At 45.1% G+C, this 22,082-nt stretch overlaps 1 protein-coding gene across 1 annotated transcript in view; it reads left to right on the top strand.

The window, feature by feature from the left end:
• Positions 1 to 22,082, top strand: part of GPAM (glycerol-3-phosphate acyltransferase, mitochondrial) — an 86,444-nt gene that overhangs the window by 48,210 nt on the left and 16,152 nt on the right. The window contains exons 12-17 of the mRNA XM_082268372.1: positions 1,810 to 1,880; positions 5,304 to 5,565; positions 5,649 to 5,788; positions 12,332 to 12,409; positions 17,211 to 17,348; positions 21,562 to 21,751. Of these exons, the coding sequence (XP_082124498.1) occupies positions 1,810 to 1,880; positions 5,304 to 5,565; positions 5,649 to 5,788; positions 12,332 to 12,409; positions 17,211 to 17,348; positions 21,562 to 21,751 (879 nt within the window). The remainder of the gene's footprint in view (positions 1 to 1,809; positions 1,881 to 5,303; positions 5,566 to 5,648; positions 5,789 to 12,331; positions 12,410 to 17,210; positions 17,349 to 21,561; positions 21,752 to 22,082) is intronic.

The raw sequence follows: 22,082 nt of genomic DNA, 5'->3' as shown, positions 1-22,082 counted from the left end.
GAAGCCCCCTGTTACATCACCACGTCCCATTATAGTGCAGCCCCCTTTTACATCACCATGTCCCATTATAGTGCAGCCCCCTTTTACATCACCATGTCCCATTATAGTGCAGCCCCCTTTTACATCACCATGTCCCATTACAGTGCAGCCCCCTTTTACATCACCATGTCCCATTACAGTGCAGCCCCCATTACATCACCATGTCCCATTACAGTGCAGCCCCCTTTTACATCACCATGTCCCATTACAGTGCAGCCCCCCGTTACATCACCATGTCCCATTACAGTGCAGCCCCCCGTTACATCACCATGTCCCATTACAGTGCAGCCCCCCGTTACATCACCATGTCCCATTACAGTGCAGCCCCCCGTTACATCACCATGTCCCATTACAGTGCAGCCCCCCTTTACATCACCATGTCCCATTACAGTGCAGCCCCCGTTACATTACCATGTCCCATTACAGTGCAGCCCCCGTTACATCACCATGTCCCATTACAGTGCAGCCCCCCGTTACATCACCATGTCCCATTACAGTGCAGCCCCCCGTTACATCACCATGTCCCATTACAGTGCAGCCCCCCGTTACATCACCATGTCCCATTACAGTGCAGCCCCCCTTTACATCACCATGTCCCATTACAGTGCAGCCCCCGTTACATCACCATGTCCCATTACAGTGCAGCCCCTGTTACATCACCATGTCCCATTACAGTGCAGCCCATGAGGTTTAATGTTGAAAAATGTAAAGTAATGCACTTGGGTGCCAGAAACCAGAAAGCAAGCTACTCTCTAGGGGGGGGGACCTCTGGGTGAGTCTAGGATGGAAAGGGACCTGGGGGTACTGGTAGACAACAGGCTTGGCAGTGGCATGCAATGCCAAGCCGCTGCAAGCAAAGCCAACAGAATACTGGGATGTATAAAAAAGGGGATTCACTCCAGAAATAAAGAGATTATTCTCCCACTCTACAAGACTCTGGTCCGGCCACATCTGGAGTATGCTGTCCAGTTCTGGGCACCGGTCCTCAGGAAGGATGTGCTGGAACTGGAAAGGGGGATGGCGGGCATCAGCTATGAGGAAAGACTACAAGCACTGAACTTATTCTCTCTGGAGAAGAGACGATTGAGGGGGGATATGATATCAATGTACAAATACTGTACTGGCAACCCTAGCATAAGGAACAAACTATTCAGAGAAAGGAGATACAATAAGACACGTGGCCACTCACTAAAACTAGAGGAAAGGCGGTTTAACCTTAAAGTACGTAGGGGGTTCTTCACTGTAAGAGCAGTAAGGATGTGGAATTCTCTTCCACAAACAGTCGTATCAGCTGGGAGCATCGATAGTTTCAAAAAACTATTAGATGGGCACCTTAGAGACCACAACATACAGGGGTATACAATGTACGGTTAACAGCAAACACACACACACATCATAGGTTGAACTGGCTGGACTGATGTCTTTTTTCAACCTCACTAACTATGTAACTATGTAACATCACCATGTCCCATTACAGTGCAGCCCCTGGTACATTAATGTACTGGGGCATTGTAATGTAAAGGGGGACTGTGATGTGAAGGGGAACTGAGAACACTGTGGGACTGCTTTAAAGGGGTAACTGTGGACACTGTAAAGGGAGGTTGTGGTGTGAAATGGAATAAATGTTTTAGGCTGGAATTCCACTTTATGGTAAACTCTGTGGATTAGCATGGTTGCAGTGTTTGCTGCATAGTATTAGCTGTCTGTTCATTGGTGCTTTTTTGCTCTTTGACATTGATTTTGTAATATTTTGTCATTTTCCTCCTCCAGCTGCAGATCAGTGCTGTGCTGTGATGTCAACGCACATAGTGTCCTGCCTTCTCTTGTATCGCTATCGGGAGGTGAGTTAGGGGACATGTAGGTCACAATATTGCCAAACCTTAAAGTAGAAGTGTAATTTTTTAATCATTTAAAAATCCTGCTCCGCTCCCCTCCTGTTTTTTCCCTTGTCCTCACATGCAGACCTCAGATGCGGTGTGAGTCCCACTGCCCGACCCTCCGGGTTTGCATATCTAAGAACCGGGTGTACATGCACCTGGAAAAAGAGTGGGTGTAAACTATACCCACCCAGTGCTGAGTAAGACAGGAGACCTTATTTTGTTTCTGCTGCTGTTTTAAAAGCAGTTACAGGTCTTGTCCCTTTCACCCCCCCCCCCCCCCCCCGCCTGTGACTGGATGTGAGAAAAGATGCAGCAGACTCACTCATAAGCTCATCTTTCTTGTCACTCTGCTCTGCCCTCCTATCAGCATACTCATTGTACTGATTCTTGCTTCCCCATTCTTAAAGTGGTTGTAAAGGCAGAAGGTTTTTTTTTTATCTTCGTGATTGTTAAGTCTCTCTCTCTTTTTTTTTTTTTTTAAATAACATGTTATACTTGCCTGTTCTGTGCAGTTGGTTTTGCACAGAGCAGCCTGGATCCTTCTTCTTTTCTCAGGTTCCTCATTCCTGTTCCTGGCCCCTCCCTCCTCTCGAGTGATCCCATAGTAAGCAGCTTGCTATGGGGGCACCCGAGCCGAGCTGCAGCTCTGTGTGTCCATTCAGATATGGAGCTGCTGTTTGGCTCCGCCCTCTCTCTCTCCTTATTGGCTTACTGACTTTGACAGCCGCGGATGCCAGTGGCGCCGCGGCTGTATCTCAGCCAGTTAGGATGGAGAGTCCCAAGACGGCCGAGGGACTCGTGGACATCGCTGGACAGAGATGGAGCACAGGTACGTAGTGGGGAGGCTGCTACACACACAAGGCTTTTTATCTTAATGCATAGAATGCATTAAGATAAACACATTCCTGACTTTACAACTCCTTTAACCACTTCATCTCCGGAAGGTTTTACGCCCTTAATGACCAGGCCATTTTTTGCTATTCGGCACTGCGTTATTTTAACGGACAATTGCATGGTTGTGCGACGCTGTACCCAAATACAATTTGATGTCCATTTTTTCCCCACAAATAGAGCTTTCTTTTGGTGGTATTTGATCACCTGTGCAATTTTTAGATTTTGCGCTATAAACAAAAAAAGAGCGACAATTTTGAAAAAAATACCAATTTTTTTTTATCAGTTTAGGCCAATTTGTATTCTGCTACATATTTTTGGTAAAAAAAAAATTCTAAAAAGCGTATTGTAATTTGCGCAAAAGTTATTGCGTTTACAAACTATTGGATAGATTTTTGGACTTTTTATTTATTTTTTATTAGTAATTGCGACGATAAGCGATTTTTAGTGGGACTGCGACATTGCGGCAGACAGATCGAACCCCTAACTGACATTTTTGACACTTTTTGGGGACCAGTGACATTAATTCGGTAATCAGTGCTAAATATTATGCACTGTTACTGTTAATACTGGGGGTGATCAAAGGGTAAAATGTATACCTAAATATGCTTACCAACTGTGGGTGGGGGGGAGGAGGGGGGGCGGCTCTGTGACACGCACACAGAGATCGGTGTTTCAGCTTAGCTGAAACTCACAATCTCACTGTGCCTGTGTGACAGGAGAGCCGTCAGCTTTGTTTACATAGACAGGTGATTCTCCTGTCAGTTTCTCTGAAGATTGCTTGAGGCCGCCGGCGGTCTGGCTCCCGCTGTGTCTAATCACAGTCAGAACGCGGCTCTGGTTGCGCACGCCGCATGCACATAATCATGTAGATCTACGTTATAATGTGCAGCTGAGTCGCCTTGGTTTATGCTTTCAGATAGAAAACCTTCTGTGTGCAGCAGTCCCCCTTAGCCCCCCTAATACTTACCTGAGACCGTCTCCATCCAGCGATGTTGCACAAGAGACTCGGCTGTCCGGGACTCCTCCCTCCTGATTAGCGAAGACACAGCAGTGTGCACCATTTGCTCTTGCTGTCATCAGTCAAAGTCAGTAAGCCAATAAGAAGAGAGGGGGGCGGGCCAAGCCATGGCTCTGTGTCTGAATGGACACACAAAGCTGCAGCTCAGCTCTGGTGCCCCCAGAGCAAGCTGCTTGCTGTGGGGGGCACTAAAAAGGAGGGAGGGGCCAGGAGCAGTGAAGAGGGACCCGAGTAGAGGAGGATTGGGGCTGCTCTGTGCAAAACCACTGCACAGGGCAGGTAAGTGTAGCATGTTTGTTTCATTTGAAACAAAAAACAAAAAATCATGTCTTTAGTATTCCTTTAAACTTATAAACCCAAAAATAAAATGAACCCACAATTGTAGTTTTCCTTAAAAACAAAGTGCATTTATTCTTTTTGCCCATTTCACCAGATCTGACTTTACTCCCTCCCCTCTATTGATTCAAACTTTCCTCCAGCCAATGGCAGTGGTTGAGCTGTTTGTTACATCCAGCAGTTCAAGTCTTCACTTTTCTACCTCTGTGTAATGCAGCCCCGTAGACTTCTACTCCCGAGCCAGAGATGTCCCATAGAAGTCTATGGAGCTGTAACGCTTAGGGGCAGCCAGAACAGTGAAGACGTGAACCGCTGGATGGGAAATTCAGCAGTGTCGTGGCCATCGTTTGGAGGGCAGTATGCAGATATGGAGGGGGCAAGGTGGGTTAGGTTAGGTAAGCTCAGGGAAAGGGGGCAAAAAAAAAATGCACAGACTTGAACTGCTGAATGTAAAAAAACAGTGGAATTGCAGCCATTAAATGGTGGTCAAGATGAACCTATGGGTGGACATAGGTTAGGCTAGGGGAAGGGGCAAGATCGGAATAAGTGCACTTTTGTTTTTAAGTAGTTGTAAACCCTTATACACAGTGAAGTGACTGGTGATACGCAGAGATGAAACAAATTCTCCTACATAAGTTCTACCTGTTTTCTTCAGACTTCTCTTCTCTACATCTGTTCAGATTCCAGATTTTTTACAGCTTGTCTGAGCTTTCAGAAAGCAGGGGGCGGAGAGCTGAAGTTACGCTCTGCAGTGCTCAGTGAGGAGAGCTCTGACAGCTGATTGGAGGAAAGGGACACCACCCCCCCCCCCCCCCCCCTGTACACAGGAACAGAGCTGAGGCTGTCAATCACAAGCTGTATGCTGGAGATCCCTCCCCTGTCACCTTTTTTCGCTTGATGTCAGGATAACCTGTCAGAATGACTCATGCTGATAGAGGATTGAAGCAGCAGAGAGAAGTGACACTTAATGCTCTGGCTTGAGACAAGTACACACTATAGAGGGATATGCTTTTTTAATATTTAATGTCTGAGGTTTGCAACCACTTTAATGCAGATCTGCATCTTGATCTCAGGACTGTTTTAATAAAGCTAATATTGCCATGTTAGGACCCAGTGTAATCCTTCCTCTCCCTCAGGGTGTCAGCTTGTCTCTGTTGGTGGAGGACTTCTTCTCTATGAAGGAGGAGGTCCTGGCTCGGGACTTTGATCTGGGGTTTTCGGGAAGCTGCGAGGATGTGGTAATGCACGCCATCCACTTATTGGGCAACTCAGTGAACATCACCCACACTGACCCCGGTGAGTTCTTCATCGCACCCAACACCAACATCCCGGCCGTCTTCGAGCTTAACTTCTACAGCAACGGTGTCCTTCATGTCTACCTCACAGAGGCCATCGTGGGTAAGAGGCTGGTGGGTAATATTGTGGTAAAGCAAGGCTAGTTGTGATTAGTTGATTAAAGAGAGGCTTCTCTTGTTTTGCAGCCTGCGCGTTACATGTTGAACAGAGGAGGAGGTCAGATGGGACAACGGGAGCTGCTGATGGAGCGATCAGCCAGGAGAGACTCCTCCGCACCGCTGCGGCCTTGTGTTACCTCCTCTCCAATGAGGGAATGATAGCTTTGGTAAGGTGAGAGGGATCGGCACCCATGGATGTTAGGTGGCAGATTATGAACAATGGGGCTATCAAACAGGATTTGAAATGAACCTGTCTTGCAAGAAATATAGGAAGTTATTGCTGATTTGTTTGAGAAAATGCTAATTGTCTGGCTTTTTATGGTTTCTAAAAATATTCATAACCTACGGGTATATGCTATTGGTCCTCTATGTGATAGCAATAAAGTTATGCATTTCAAAAATGTTTTAAACATTTTATAGTGACAAAAAAAACAAAAACCTACACACACACACCACACATCTCCTAAACTGCTGACCTGTAAGGACTTTTAAAACATTGTCTGTGGACAATTTTGGGTACTTATTTGTCGCCATTACCTGACGCATGCAATTCTAAAGTAAAAGTTCACCCAAAACCCAACTAACGCTAATCCTACTTGCAGCCACTTTCTAAAACTAACCTATCTAACCCTGTAAAGAAGAGATGACTATAAATACATTTTCTGAAGCCGTTCTGGTCCGGTCTCCAGCAGCGGATGCTGTGTGCAGGAGAGAACTGACAACGACTGGGAAATACCTGGGAAGTGATGTCGCCCATAGAGTTATTATGGGGCTTTTGTTGTCCGCTGCCTCGCCTACACACTGAAGCCACCACTGAGCTCAGCGTAGCGGCTCTAGATAAGGTAAGTATGGCGATTTTCTTTTTTACAGGGCTAGATAGGTTAGTCTGGCTGTGAGTAGCTTTAGAGTTAGTTAGGTTTTGGGTAAACTTCTTCTTTCACCACTTGCTGCCTTATAACTTATATGGCGGCAATGTGGCACTGCAGTACCTAGTGTGTGATCCGCCACTTCCGGGTCTTAGGCATGCATGCGTGCCGCCAGGGACCCGCTCCCCCTGTGATTATACACAGCGGGAGCTGATCTGGGGGTACCGCGGACACCCGCCGGTAATCCAGCATAAAGGCAGAACGGTGTATGTAAACAAGGTAAATCACCATTCTGTCAGTAGGGAAGGCAGGGATCCTTACATAGTTACATAGTAGGTGAGGTTGAATAAAGACAATAGTCCATCCAGTTCAACCTGTGTAGGTGTGTGTGGCTGTAATCATCTAACATAGCCCTGAATGTCCTGATCCTTGAGATGCAAGTCTAAGAGTCTTTTGAAAGTCTCCATACTACCCACACAAACCACCTCTTTTGGTAGACAATTCCACAATCTTGTAGCCCTAACAGTATGTTCCTGAAAAGCAGGAACTTGGATCCATGTCTTCCCCTAGTAAAAGCACCTCCCACAGTACACAAACACACCGGCTAGGCGCACAGTTAACCCTTTGATCACCCCTCATGGTTAACCCCTTCCCAGCCAGAGTCAGTACAGTGATCGTGCATATTTTTAGCACTGATCACTGTATTAGTGTCACTGGTTCCCACTGGTTCCCAAAAATTGTCAAAAGTGTCAGCGTCCGACTGCCCGCCGCAGTATCGCAGTCCCACTATAGTTTGCTGATCACCTCCCTTACTAGTAAAAAATAAATAAATAAGAATAACCCATAGTTTGTAGACGCTATACACACACACACACACGCACACACACCACGTGTTGAACTGGATGGACTGGTGTCTTTTTTTTTCAACCTCACCAACTATGTAATTTTGCGCAAACCTACCAATATACGCTTATCAAGATTTTTTTTTTTTTTTTTTACTAAAAATATGTAGCAGAATACCTACTGGCCTAAATTGATGAAAACATTTGATTTTTTTTTTTTTTTTCAATTTTTTTTTATTGCATACGTTTTACAGCAGAAAGTAAAAATGTTGTTTCTTTTTCGCTCATTGACGGACACAGCTCCTTAGGATTCCTGACCATTGGGTTATACTGCTCCCTACAGGAGTAGGACACTAGGCAGAAAAAAGAGCTTGACTACGCCTATGGGCAGTCCCAGGAGGTATACTCTCCCTCTCTGCTATACGCCCTCAGTTTTTTTCTGCCTAGTCAGGAGTAAGGACCTAGTTCCTTGCTGGGATCTTTGGTCCTGGCAAATTTATTCCCTTTTTTAAATGGCTTTTTTTCTCCCAGTGTTTTTCCTGAGAGATCTTAAATCAACTGCCGGACTGGGCTTAGGGCTGGATAATCTAGATCCAGGGGTCACACCAGTCTGGTCAGCGCGTGCGTGCAAACCACAGCTTTGCGTTAGGTCGTCCGCGACATAGCCCTAATGGACAGGGGCTGGCCTGTGAGTTAAACGCCTCCAAGGTCGCATACGACTGGATCTCGGCCTGTATCACAGCATTCCTCCTGGCTGACGGTCCCCCCCCCCCGATTCGATTGTGTGGAGGTTCTGTCTGGAGCAGTGCCCGTCTGGTTCCCGGTATGGTGAGTAGCTGTCCCCCCCTCTCCCTCTGTAGGGTATTGGGGTGGACACAGGCTCCTCACTGGTGCTTTATTTTTTTTTTGTTAGATGGTATCTCTTTGAGGAGTCTCTGCTGAATAAGTGGACAGTCCCACCTGTGGTGAACTCTCAACTTTCCAGGCTAAATGAATCCACCCTAATTCTGGTGGAGGAGTCTCCGGCTTTTAAAGATCTCTTTGACAGGAGAGGGAAAAGAGTTTGTGCCAGGATCTGGAGGGGGTCCAACTTCTCCCTGCCTTTCCGGAGCTGGCGGACCAGTTGGTCCAGGGGTTGCAGTTCGTCTGTGATGTCTCTCTGGATGCGGCTCCCTTAGTCTCTAGTCTGTCCGTGACAGCAGTGCTCCTTCGGCGCAGGATGTGGCTGAAATGCTGGTCTGGGGACCAGACTTCCAAGAAGGCCTTATCTGATCTTCCCTTTATGGGGGATCGCCTGTTCGGATCCTCCCTGGATGAGATCATTAAACAGGATCTCAAGACAAGGGATCTAAGTCTGTAAGGATCTCCTCTGGAGGTTCCAATAGGACCTGGTCTGGTAAGCCGAAGGACCCGTGGACCTCCCTGATTCAAGTCAGGTAGGTCCACGAGCTGATTCGGTCCAGCTACAAGATCAAGTTTTGGGCTTATCCTCCAGAGAGGTTCTTTTCTTCCAACCTGTGTTTATCCCCAGACCGCCTGTGAGGTCTCCTCGGTGCGGTGCAAGACTTGCTACTACAAGGGGTGATTTTTCCGGTTCCAGAATCAGAAGGTTTTCAAGGGTTTTCTTCAAACCTGTTTACAGTTCCCAGGAAGGAAGACAAGGTACGTCCAATCTTGGACCTCTAAGCTCTGAACTGCTTTGTGTGGGTACGGAAGTTCTAAATGGAGTCCATTCGTACAGTAGTGGCATCCCCAGGTCAAGGGGGTCTTCTGGCCTCTGTCGATATCAAGGGCACTAACCTTCATATTCCGATATATGTCAGTCATCTGCGCTTCCTCCTCTTGCCGTGGGCAAGGAACATTATCAATTTGTGGCATTACCCTTTGGTCTTGCCTCAGCTCCTCGGGTCTTCATAAAGTGTTGGCCACAGTGTTGGCATTGCAAAAAATAAAAACAGGTTTGTTACTGCCAGTGACACACCTCCATCCCTAAATTTGCATACAAAGAAAAAAGGATTTAGCACTGGGACTTTAAATGAGGTGTACACAAGTGGTCAAATATAATGGGGTAGATATAGTAGCCAATGCATGAAGTATAAAAAACATCAACATGTGCAAATGCATGTGCCAATACAGACATAATTACAGTACATGATAAAGGACATGATGGTTAGTATACATGCTTGCGCACAGCAGTAATAACATTCAATGGTGAACTAGATGCATCTTTCTAACTCGACGCGTTTCGTGAGTCAATCGCTCACTCTTCACTTGTAGATGTGTACAAATATATCTAAAAAATACATAATATCCGTTTTTAATTATATGAAAAGTAATGGCCAATAAAGAATGGAAAACTTGTATGGAGAACCCCTATGTAAGGAAAAACCATACTTAAAAATTGGCTGAGCCTGTGTGCAAGAGGACAAAGCAAACGTCCGGTGGCGACCAAATAGTCTGACCCGGGAGCTGAAGGAAGCGGGGACAAACACTCCCCAACAGGGGACACACGAGGGGCAGGTGTAACTGATATGTGAATGATAATAACCCTCGACAAACCGGATCCCTTGCTGGAACAAAATATATAATGTAGAGTAAAAAGGACTGCATCCCATATTAGTAAAGTAAAATGTATCCATATATATGTATATAATGTTGCAGTATAGCAGAGATAAAATGGGAAGACAAGGGGAAGATCAAGCCCACATCTGTGACTGCCCCATAGGCATTATAATGCTTTTTCCTGCCTAGTGTCCTACTTCTGTAGGGGCAGCAATAACCCAATGGTTAAGAAGGTTCTGCAGTTGTGTCCGTCAATGAACATCAGAGAAAACGATTTTACGGTAAAACAAGAATCCCATTTTCTCTGCGTTCTTTGACGGAAATAGCACCCACTGTATAGAGTTGTAATACTTCTGAAACTGCTTGTAACAAAACTGAGGACCTATAGCAAAAAGGGGGAGTATATCACCTGGGACGGTCCATAGTCAAGTCATTTTTTCTGCTTAGTGTCCTACTCCTGTAGGGGGCAGTATAACCCAATGGTCAAGAATCCTAAGGAACTGTGTCCGTCAATGAACGCAGAGCAATGGTTTCCCAAAATCCCATTTTGGTTTTAAAAATTGTAAAAACCGCAGAGGTGATCAAATCCCACCGAAAGAAAGTTCTATTTGTGGGGAAAAAAGGACATACAATTTATTTGGATACAGCGACCTACTATCGTGCAATTGTTAAAGTAACGCAGTGCTGTATCGCGTATCTGTTTACTCGTCACAACCTCATCTTTTGGATTTCACCTAAAATTAGGTATTAACAGGTTGCCGACCGCAGCAAGTACATATACTGCGGCGGTCAGCTCCGGCCAGGCAAAGTGACGTACCGGTATGTCAGTAGCCTGGGAGCCAATAGCGGGCGAGCGCGCGCCGTCTGAGGCACGCTCCCGTCTCGGCTCGTTCACTGACACCTCCGTGCGTGTGACCGGCGGACCCGATGTCCGCCGGTCACTGGCGATCGTCCGCTGTGAAGGGAGAAAGGCAGGCGACTAATGTAAACAAAGCCGCCTGTCATTCTTCCCTGTGTAAAGGCACTGATCTAACGGTCCTGCTATGTAGGACCGTTGATCTGTGCTGTTACACACACAGCCACATCCCTGCACAGTAAGAATCACGCCCCTAGGGACACACATAGTCACTGCATCTCTAATAAAGTTAACCCCTTCCCTGCCAGTGTCATTTTTACAGTAACAGTGCATATGTATAGCACTGATTACTGTAGTAATGTCACTTTTACCCCCAAAAGTGTCAAAAATGTCAGTCAAGGGTCCGATCTGTCCGCCGCAATGTCGCAGTCCCGCAAAAAAAAATCGCAGATCGCCGCCATTACTCGTTAAAAAAAAAAAACAACAAAAATGACAAAAATCTTTCCCTTTAGTAAACGCAATAACTTTTGCGCAAACCAATCAAAATACGCTTATTTTGATTTTTTTTTACCAAACATAGGTAGCGGAAAACAAATTGCTCAAAAATTTTAAAAAAAATTTTGATTTTTACATTTTTTGGGGAATTTCATTTAAAAAATGTGAAAAATATTGTTATTTTTGCAAAATTGTTGCTCTTTTTTTGATTATAGCGCATGATCAACAAATCGCACAGGTGATCAAATACCACCAAAAGAAAGCTCTATTTGTGGGGAAAAAAAGGACGTCAAATTCGTTTAGGTACAGCATCGCACGACCGCGCAATTGTCCGTTAAAGTCACGCAGTGCCGAATCGCAAAATACCCCCTGGTCAGAAAGGGGGTAAAATCTTCCGGGGCTTAAGTGGCTAAGCTGTTGTGCACTAAAATTGACTCTTGTTTATTTTGATAAACCGTTAAGATAATGTCATGCGACATGAAAAAAAATTGCCAATATTCCCATCACACAATGTTCCTGGAATAGACTCTGAAGTAGCGGGTGCTGCAGGTTGGAGACTGAAGACCTCACAGATCAATGCATATATTTGCCAGCACACCACAGATCATCTGGTATCGTCTTAAAGATTTTTTGAAGAATTATCACAAAGGGGTCCTGCACAGATCTGAAATGTTGCACTTTGTCCTTTGTGATGTAATCATTCTTCAGTAAATCTTTCGGACGATACTGGGCGATCCGTGGTGTGCTGGTAAATATATGCATTGATGTAAATAAAAAATGCAGCACCATTTTTCCTCCAGGGTCTCTGTTTTCAGAAGATATATGTTTGGGAGTTTTAACTAATCTTCAAGCCTAAAATGTGCATAAAATGAAGAAAAATGGAACTGAAGTGGTTAAAGTGCAAGTCCAGCCAAAATGTTTTTTTTTTTTTTTATGAAATGGGGAAGGATTAGAACCCCAGTCCGGTTTTACTACTATCAAGGGCTCCTTTAGAGGGATTTTGCCCTCACTTCACAATATTAAATTGCAAGCACGATTTTTAAAGGGTTAATGCCTACTGAAAATGCTTGTTTGCTTTTTCTCTTCCAGTCCTGTCAGATGTTCTACCAGGTTTGTCATGAGGCTGTCCAGCGCCTGGTCACCTATGGGATGTTCTTGGTAGCCGAGGTAAGTGGCAAGTAACTCTTGGGTGCAAATATTTCCTGGAGAAACAATGTATTGTCTATACACACTGTATTGTACAAACACTACAGAACACATCATCCTCAAAAAGAAATAACTTGCACACTGTAGGATTCATGTTAGATGATCTTTTCTAGATTTAGAGCAATAAACCTATGGACTCTCCACTGGAGGGGGGGCATTCACAGAGGCGGTTGGTGATGGGATATTCACGGAGTCAGTCCTCCTCACTGTAATGTATATAGTGCCCTTTTATAGTGCAGTCCCCTTTATTTCACAATGCCCCTCGCAGATCTGGATCATATTAACAAGCTGGTGTTTACCCACTTGTTAATATGGAAAGACTCCCGCTCTTTGCAGATCTCCAGCTCCTGCTGTCCCCTCTCTGCTAATAGGATGACATCATTGGCCGGGCAGGAGAGCCTGGGACAGGAGACACAGGCATGGCCATTTAGGAGGAGGAGAGCAGTGACTGCGGTCGCTGCTTTCCTCCTATTGTGTGGCCTGATCATCAACAGGACATGGACCGGTACCGGTGCACGCCCCTGGGGTTGGGGACCCCTGCATTAGCCAGTTTTTATTAGGACATGCGGCCCCAGCCCACCAAGCAGTTGCTCAGTGTGCCTTATGGCCAGTCCAGGCCAGCATACAAATGAATGGCTGTGCATTGGCATTTACCTGCATATGTGTGTACAACATAATTCCCCAATGTGGAAGTTTGGTGTCCAGGAAATATATGCACACGGGGAAATGTCTGTATGCAGAAGCATCAGGATTTGAAACAGTACAGCTATTTACCTCTATTGCCGGCTGTACGCAGTGCTTGCAGCTCACTGGGTGCCGCTGGCCATATTTTCTGCCTTTTACCGTCTATATGTATAAGGCTTTAATAGATAAGTTTACCTTTTAAAAAAATATAATAAATGCACATTCTTTTTTTTATTCTTTTTGTTTTTTTGCAGGGAAAAAAAATGTGCCTTTTTTATTTATTTTTTTCTAAGAAACCTGCAGTGCATTGAACTCATGATCTTCTGATCTTGGGTACAATGTCAGGGTCCTGTAGACTATAATTAAAGCGGTCTGCTCATACCTCCCATACGGGCAGACAGATTGGAGAGCATGAAGATCAATGGACTATGAGAGCGCTCAGAACCCTCTCAGTTCATTAAGAACTACAAGCCCTTTGCCGCAATAGCTGATGGTGCAGTTTTTTCATTCACAGGAAACTGTGAATGAATGACACAGCTGTGTGGGCGGAGCCCCGCATGGTCGCGCTGTTTGCAGATTGTAACAGCGAATGCGGGGAGAGGATCCCTGGCCTGCTATCATCGGGGGGGAGAGACAAATACTGGACATGTTACATGTTCCACCCTAAATATGGGTGTGTGATATGTAACATGTTTACACTTGGACTTTAACTACACTGCTCAAGAAAATTAAACTCCTGGGATATTAATCTGGTCAGTAAAGTAGCGGAGGGGGTTGTTAATCAGTTTCTTCCTCTATGGTGTTAATGCCATTAACAGGTGCACTAGATGGGAAACAATGAGACAACCTCCAAAACAGGAATGGTTTTAAAGGGGGAGGCCACAGACATTTTTTTCCCTACTTATCTTTTGTAACTGTTTTTCACTAGTTTTGCATTTGGCTAGGGTCAGTGTCACTACTGGTAGCATGAGGTGATACATGGACCCTATAGAGGTTGCACAGGCAGTCCAACTCCTCCAGGATGGCACATTAATATGTGCCATTGCCAGAAGGTTTGCTGTTTCTCCCAGCACAGTCTCAAGAGCAGAAAGGAGAGTTCAGAAGACAGGCAGTTACTCTAGGAGAGCTGGACAGGACCATAGAAGATCCTTAACCCATCAGCAGGACCGGTATCTGCTCATTGATGCAAGAAGGAACAGGATGAGCACTGCCAGAGCCCTACAAAATGACTTCCGGCAGGCCACTGGTGCGAATGTATCTGACCAAACAATCGGATGACATGAGGGTGGCCTGAGGGCCCAATATCCTCTAGTGGGCCCTGTGCTCAGTGCCCGGCACTGTAGAGCTCGATTGGCATTTGCCATTGAACACCAGAATTGGCAGGTCCGCCACTGGTGCCCTGTGCTTTTCACAGAGGAGAGCAGGTTCACCCTTAGCACATGTGACAGACGGGAAAGGGTCTGGAGAAGCCATGGAGAACGTTATTTGCTGCCTGTAACATCGTTCAGTATGACTGGTTGGTGGCGAGTCCGTGTTGGTCTGGGGAGGCATATCCATGGAGGGACGCACAGACCTCTACAGGCTAGACAATGACACCCTGACTGCCATTAGGTATTGCGATGAAATCCTTGTACCCATTGTCAGACTGTATGCTGGTGCAGTGGGTCCTGGGTTCCTCCTGGTGCGCCACAATGTTCCTTTCTCATGTGGTGAGAGTATGCAGCCAGTTGCTGGAGGATGAAGGAATTGAAACCATTTTTTCACTTTGATTTTTGGGGTGTCTTTGAATGCAGCCCTCTGTAGGTTGATGATTTTAATTTCCATCAAACGATGCGGCATCCTAACACATTATCGGGTCCATATTAGTGTAGATTTCCAGCATGATATTTTTCCCTATCGAGATCTGATGTGTTTTCAAAGTTCCTTGAATTTTTTTGAGCAGTGTACTTCCTGCCGGTAGGATGTCCTTTGGTTGAAGTAGTTATGCTGGGATGATGCCTGCACCTAGAGGCATCATTCCGGTATTTAATTTTTCAGCCGACGATTCCGATCTTAAAGCTCGGGAGCGATGCGACCCCTGTGGATGGCTACACGGAACAGAAAGTGGAACTGACGTTGTTCCTCTCTCTCTGTGACCATGGAAACTGGGAGCGACGAGTATGTTGTCACTTCTGGTTTTGCCTCTTGTTTACCTGCCCATTAATGGGCAGGAAAGCAGCCAACCAGATTTATCTGTGTCTGATTGGCTGCATTGAAGGTAAGAGGAGAGATTTGAGGTCTATTAGACCCCAGATCTCTCCATAAAGAGGACCTGTCGTGGGCCATGCTGTCAAAAGGGATGTTGTTTATCCCTTGTGATAGCAATAACGTAAATCCAAATTAGATGGTGTAAAAAAATAAAATAAAAAAAAAAAGAAGCTTTGTATATAATAAATAATAATAATAATAAAAAAAAAAGTAAAGCACCCCTCCTAACCTCGCATATGTTGCTCCTGCACGCATATGTAAACGGTGATCGCACCACACATGTGAGGTATTGTCGCAAACTTCAGAGCGAGAGCAATAATTCTAGCACCAGACCTCCCGTGTAACTCTAAATTGGTAACCTGTAAAGGCGTTTAAAGCTTTGCCTGCAGTCTGTCAGTGTCTATACTGAGTAGGACTCCCAGTTAGGACCGTATGTCTTCAGGGATGTATGCCCGGAATGCACTTGTGCCTCACAGGTTCACTAAACAACAGGATTGGAGACACAGCAGCTAGATGCCCTGAGTGCAAGCAACTTTGGATTTACTAAAGCTTATATGAAAACCTACCCAACTATCCAATTATTCTGTATCCAATCAGGCAGGCTCTTGCACTAGATCAGGGCTCTCCAAACTTTCTAAACAAAGGGCCAGTTTGCTCTCCGGACTTTGAGGGGGCCATTCTCTGGCCAGTGTGAGTAGAAAATGCCCGGGTGTCAGTGGGAGGAATAATGCCCTGTTGGTGTCAGTGGGAGGAATAGTGCCTTGTTGGTGTCAGTGGGAGGAATAGTGTCCTGTTGGTGTCAGTGGGAGGAATAGTGCCTTGTTGGTGTCAGTGGGAGGAATAGTGTCCTGTTGGTGTCAATGGGAGGAATAATGCCCTGTTGGTGTCAGTGGGAGGAATAATGCCCTGTTGGTGTCAGTGGGAGGAATAATGCCCTGTTGGTGTCAGTGGGAGGAATAGTGTCCTGTTGGTGTCAGTGGGAGGAATAATGCCCTGTTGGTGTCAGTGGGAGGAATAGTGTCCTGTTGGTGTCAGTGGGAGGAATAGTGTCCTGTTGGTGTCAGGGGGAGGAATAGTGTCCTGTTGGTGTCAATGGGAGGAATAGTGTCCTGTTGGTGTCAATGGGAGGAATAATGCCCTGTTGGTGTCAGTGGGAGGAATAATGCCCTGTTGGTGTCAGTGAGAGGAATAGTGCCCCAAGAAAATGGATAAAGGCAGCCAAAGGGCCGCAGTTTGGTAACCACTGAACTAGGTACTTGTTGGTAGATATAAAAGAGGTTGTACTGTCAGGTTGTAATATGTATTATATAAACTAGGGTTGCACAGATACTGTTTTTTACTGGCAAGTACCAATACTTTCAGGTCAAGTACTTACCAATACGGAGTAACTATACCTTTTGCATACAAAATGAATGGGGTGAATCGAACTGCAAATAATCACATGCGATTTGAACCGGAATGCAGTGGGATTCCTGTCTGAATTGTATGACATTTCCTGCACCGCCCTTGTGTGAACCCAGCCTGAAGTCACTATGACAAGAGGCTCACACAGGAGCGGCACGCAAAACTGCATGCGATTCCAACTGGAATTGCACCTTATTCCTGTTCAAATCGCATGCGATTCAAGCCCATTAATTTTGTATGGACTTCAATCATGCAGCAAAGGTATCTGCTTCAGGTATCCGAGCATTTGCACGAGTACTTTTGCAAATGCTCAGTATCCGCATCTATACCAGTATCGGTGCACCCCTAATATAAGCTTCAGACTGTTTATGGAGAAAGGTAACAGATTCTAAATTTTACGTTTTTTTTCTTTTTTCGGTTTCCCTAGGATGACCAGGAAGATGCAAGTCCTAGTCTTTCTGAGTCTACATGGGATAGCAAGATCCCAGATCGTGTGCAGTGGAGGAGCGATGAGGAAGATGAAGATAGCGACTTTGGGGAGGAGCAAAGAGACCGATATCTGAAGGTACAAACACTGAGAACCGTATTCATCAAATCTGAACTTTAGTCTTCTCCCAACATGTTCCAGTTCCCGTCCCTTTATCCCCTGGTCCCCTACTGTTCACAGATGCTTTACAGGCCCCAGTGTAAAAAAATAAAATAAATGCACACTTTTTTTTACCTGCAGAAACATGTGAATTTTATTTATTTTTTTATAACTGGAGAGCTTATTCTTTAACCACTTGACTTCCGGAAAATTTACCCCTCTTCTTGACCAAGTCACTTTTTGTGATATGGCACTGCGTTGGATGAACTAACAATTGCGCAGTCACACAACAATGTACTAAAATAAAATTGATGTCCTTGTTTTCCCACAAATGGAGGTGGTGGTATTTTGGTGGTATTTGATCACCACTGAGTTTTTCTATATTTTGCGCTATAAACAAAAAAAAAAAATGTAAAAAATCGAATTTCTTCGTGCATTTAGGCCAATATGTATTCTGCTACATATTTTTGGTAAAAAAAATAAAAAAATCCCAGTAAGCGTATTTTGATTGATTTGCTTGAATGTTATAGCGTCTATAAAGGATGGGATATATGCTGGAAATTTTTTTTTTTTTTTGTATACTAGTAATGGCAGCAATCTGCGACTTATAGCGGGACTGCAGTATTGAATCGGACACTAACTGACCATTTGTAGGAACCAGTGACACTAATACAATGATCAGTGCTGAAATACTCAGACCTGCCCATCTGGCACCAACAACGCCATGTTCAAAGTCACTTAAATCACCTTTCTCTTTCGTTCATTGACGGACACAGCTCCTGATCCTCTTAACCATTGGGTTATACTGCCCCCTACAGGAGTAGAACACTAGGCAGAAAAAAAGTCTGGCTATGCCCATGGGCAGTCCCAGGGGGTATACTCCCTTCCCTGCTATAGGTATGTGTGTGTGTATATATATATATATATAATATAGCTTTTTCTGCCTATTCAGAAGTAAGGCCCCTAGTTCCTTGCTGGGATCTCTGGTCTTGGCAATTTTTTCTTTTTAGATATCATTTTTTCTCCTGTTTTCTTTTCCTGTGAGATCTACAATCAACTGCCAGACTGAGCGACGGGCTGGATAATCTAGATCCAGTGGTCACCCCAGTCTGGCCAGCGAGTGCGCGCCGACCTCAGCTTTGCCCTAGGTCGACCGCGACATAGCCCCCCTGGACGGGAACTGGCCTGCCAGTTAAACGTCTTGTTAGGTCGCATATGACCATATCTCGGCCTGAGTTGCAGCGTTCCTCCTGGCTGACAGCCGCCCATTTCAATGGCGAGGGGTTCTGTCTGAAGCATTGCCCGCCTGGTTCCTGGAATGGTGCGTACCTGTCCCACCTCTCCCCCTGGAGGGTTTTGGGGTGGACGTGGGGCCCTCCATGGGACGGTCGGACCCCCAGGTTCCCCTTTCCATCAGGCACCCCTATTACCTTCCCTCCCCCCATCAGGCACCCCTCTCATCTTTCCCCCCCATCCTACCCCCTCTACTTTATGCTGGAGCTGGGTGGTTTGGTCCTCCTCCTGGGTTGGGGGCAGGGCGCTATGCTGGCGATGGGGCTGCACCGCCGGAGACTGGACAATCAGCTGTGTGGGGGGGCTGTACCCGGGGGGGGGCTCCTGCCAGGGCCCCCTGTCCTGCCTATGCATGTCCTTGAGGCCTAGGGATCCCTCTTAGGTCAAAGTTCTATAAAGTGGATGTGTTGCCATCTGCGCATGCTTCTTTTGGCTGCAAGGTTTTGCAGGCTGCTGTTTAGAGGACCTGGTCCTCTTTGAACGGTGTATTGTTTTTTTCATGTGGGCTCCAGTTGTTTTGGTTGAGCTTCTGTTGCCTGGTTGGCTACTGTTTAGCCTTGGGAATGTTTTCCAGTTCCCACCCCTTTAACACTGCTTTGGGACGTCCCAATCCGGAGCTGTGTCCATCCATGAACAAAAGAGAAGATGGGAATTTTTAACTTACTGTAAAATGAATTTCTCTGATGTTCATTGACTGACACAGCACCCACCCCTCTGTGTTTGTTGTAATTCGTCTGACACTGCTTGTAACAAAACTGAGTACCTATAGCAGAGAGAGGGAATATACTCCCTGGGACTGCACATGGGCGTAGCCAGACTTCTTTTTTTCTGCCTAGTGTCCTACACCTGTAGGGGGCAGTATAACCCAATGGTTAAAAAGATCAAGAGCTGTGTTCGTCAATAAACATCAGAGAAATGAATTTTCCAATAAGTTAAAAATCCCATCCCCCCCCCATTCTGATGCCTGGTTTGAACTTCAACAAGTCATCTTCTCCACATCTAGATGCCTAAATGCATTGAGTTGCTGCCATGATTGACTGATTAGCAATTTGTGTTACCAAGCAATTGAACAGGTGTCCCTAATAAAGTGGCCGGTGTATGTGTTGGGATCTTCTGCATCAAGGGAGGCTCTAGTCGGATGATTTATGAATATGCTTATGTACAGGTGCATTTAAAAAAATTTGAATATCATCAAAACGTTGATTTATTTCAGTAATTCAATTCAAAAAGTGAAACTCGATTGAAATGAGTTTAAGGTGTGTCTGAGGTAAATTCAATACAAATAAACTTTAAATTTGTGGTACCAACATCCCTAAAGTGAAACTCGTATATTGTATAGATTCTTTACAAACAGAGTGATATATTTCAAACATTTTCTTTCTTTTAATTTTGAGGATTATGGCTTACAGCTAGTAAAACCCAAAATGCAGTATCTCAGAAAATTTGAATATTGCATAAGACCAGTAAAAAAAGGATTTTTAATACAGAAATGTTGGCTTACTGAAAAGTTTGTCCATGTGGCTCCTCTTGCACGGATTACTGCATCAATGCGGCGTGGAATGGAGGCGATCAGCTTGTGGCACTGAGGTGTTATGGAAGCCCAGGTTGCTTTGATAGCTGCTTCAGCTCGTCTGCATTGTTGGGTCTGGTGTCTCTCAACCTCCTCTTGACAATACCCCACAGATTCTCTATGGGGTTTAGGTCAGGCGAGTTTTCCGGGCAATCAAGCAGAGTGTTATGGAAGCCCATGATCAATAAATCAGGTATTGGTAGTTTTGGCAGTGTGGGCGGTGTCAAGTCCTGCTGGAAATTGAAATCAGCATCTCCATAAAGCTGGTCAGCAGAGGGAAGCCTGAAGTCCTCTATAATTTCCTGGTAGAGGCCTGCGCTGACTTTGGACTTGATAAAACACAGTGGACCAACACCAGCAGATGACATGGCTCCTCAAATCATTACAGACTGTGGAAACTTCACACTTGACCTCATGCAACTTGGATTTTGTGCCTCTTTATTCTTCCTCAAGACTCTGGGACCTTGATTTCCAAATGAAATGCAAAATTTACTTTAATCCGAAAAGAAGACTTTGGACCACTGGGCAACAGTCCAGTCCTTTTTCTTCTTAGCCCGGGTAAGACACTTCAGACATTGTGTCTGGTTCCTGAGTGGCTTGTCACAAGGAATGCGACAGTTGTAGCCGTAGTCCACTCCTTGTGAATCTCCCACAAATTCTTGAATGATCTTTGATTTACAATCTTCTCAAGGCTGCGGTCATCCCTGTTGATTGTGCACCTTTTTCTACCACACGTTTTCCTTCCACTCAACTTTCCATTCATATACTTGGATACAGAACTCTGTGAACAGCCAGCTTTTATTAGCAATGACCTTTTGTGACTTACCCTCCTTGTGGAGGGTGTCAAAAACTTCTGGACAACTTGTCACGTCAGCAGTCTTCCCCATGATTGTGTAACCTACTGAACCAGAGAGACCATTTAAAGGCTCAGAAAACCTTTACAAGTGTTTTGAGTTAATTAGCTGATTAGAATGTGACACCATGAGTCTACAATATTGAACTTTTTTCACAATATTCTAATTTTCTAAAATACTGAACTTTGGGTTTTCACTAGCTGTAAGCCATAATCATTAAAATTTAAAGAAAACAACGCTTGAAATATATCACTGTGTAATGAATCTATATGAGTTTCACTTTTTGAATTAAATTACTGAAATAAATTAACTTTTTGATTTGATATTCAACTTTTTTGAGATGTACGTGTATGTAGGGGTTGCGATCTTCCGCTTCAGGGATGCTACAGTCACATAACTCATGAATAAAGTATTGGCACCACTCTGCACCTCTACCATGGTGATGACGATCACAAACTGTTCTTTCCCGTTCTAGGTCAGTCCATCACAGAAGCACCAGCAGTTCCTGTCCTTCCTGCAGAGACTCCTCGGTCCCATCCTCGAGGCTTACAGCTCCGCTGCCTCCTACATCTATGGTTTCAGTGGTCGTGTTTCAGAGAGGGAGTTAATCCAGAATCTGCAGAAGTACCTTCTAGCCAGGACGGAGCGAAGGGTCGCCGTTTATTGTGAGTCACGTTCACCAATTAATCCTCACTTTTACTTTTTTACAGTGAAGAGCTCCAGCAGAAAAGTAGTTATAAACTCAATCACCAACTCTATGATCGCAATATTTAAATATCTAAATGATGATTTTAGCTTAGGGAGGAAACTGTAAAGTTTAGGTCGTTCAAGAGGACATGTGGCCACTCAGTGAAGTTGGATGAGAAGCAGTTTAACCTTTTAAACTTCATATATTTGTGTAAAAGAAAAACCTTACACTTCATACGGGGTTCTTTACTGGTAGAGCGGTAAGGATGTGGAACTCCCTTCCACAGCCGGTGGTGTCAGAAGGAAGTG

The sequence above is a fragment of the Pelophylax lessonae genome (assembly GCF_965119305.1).
Source record: "Pelophylax lessonae genome assembly, chromosome: 9".
Classification (NCBI taxonomy): Eukaryota; Metazoa; Chordata; class Amphibia; order Anura; family Ranidae; genus Pelophylax; species Pelophylax lessonae.
This window is presented reverse-complemented; position numbering and strand designations above follow the sequence as displayed.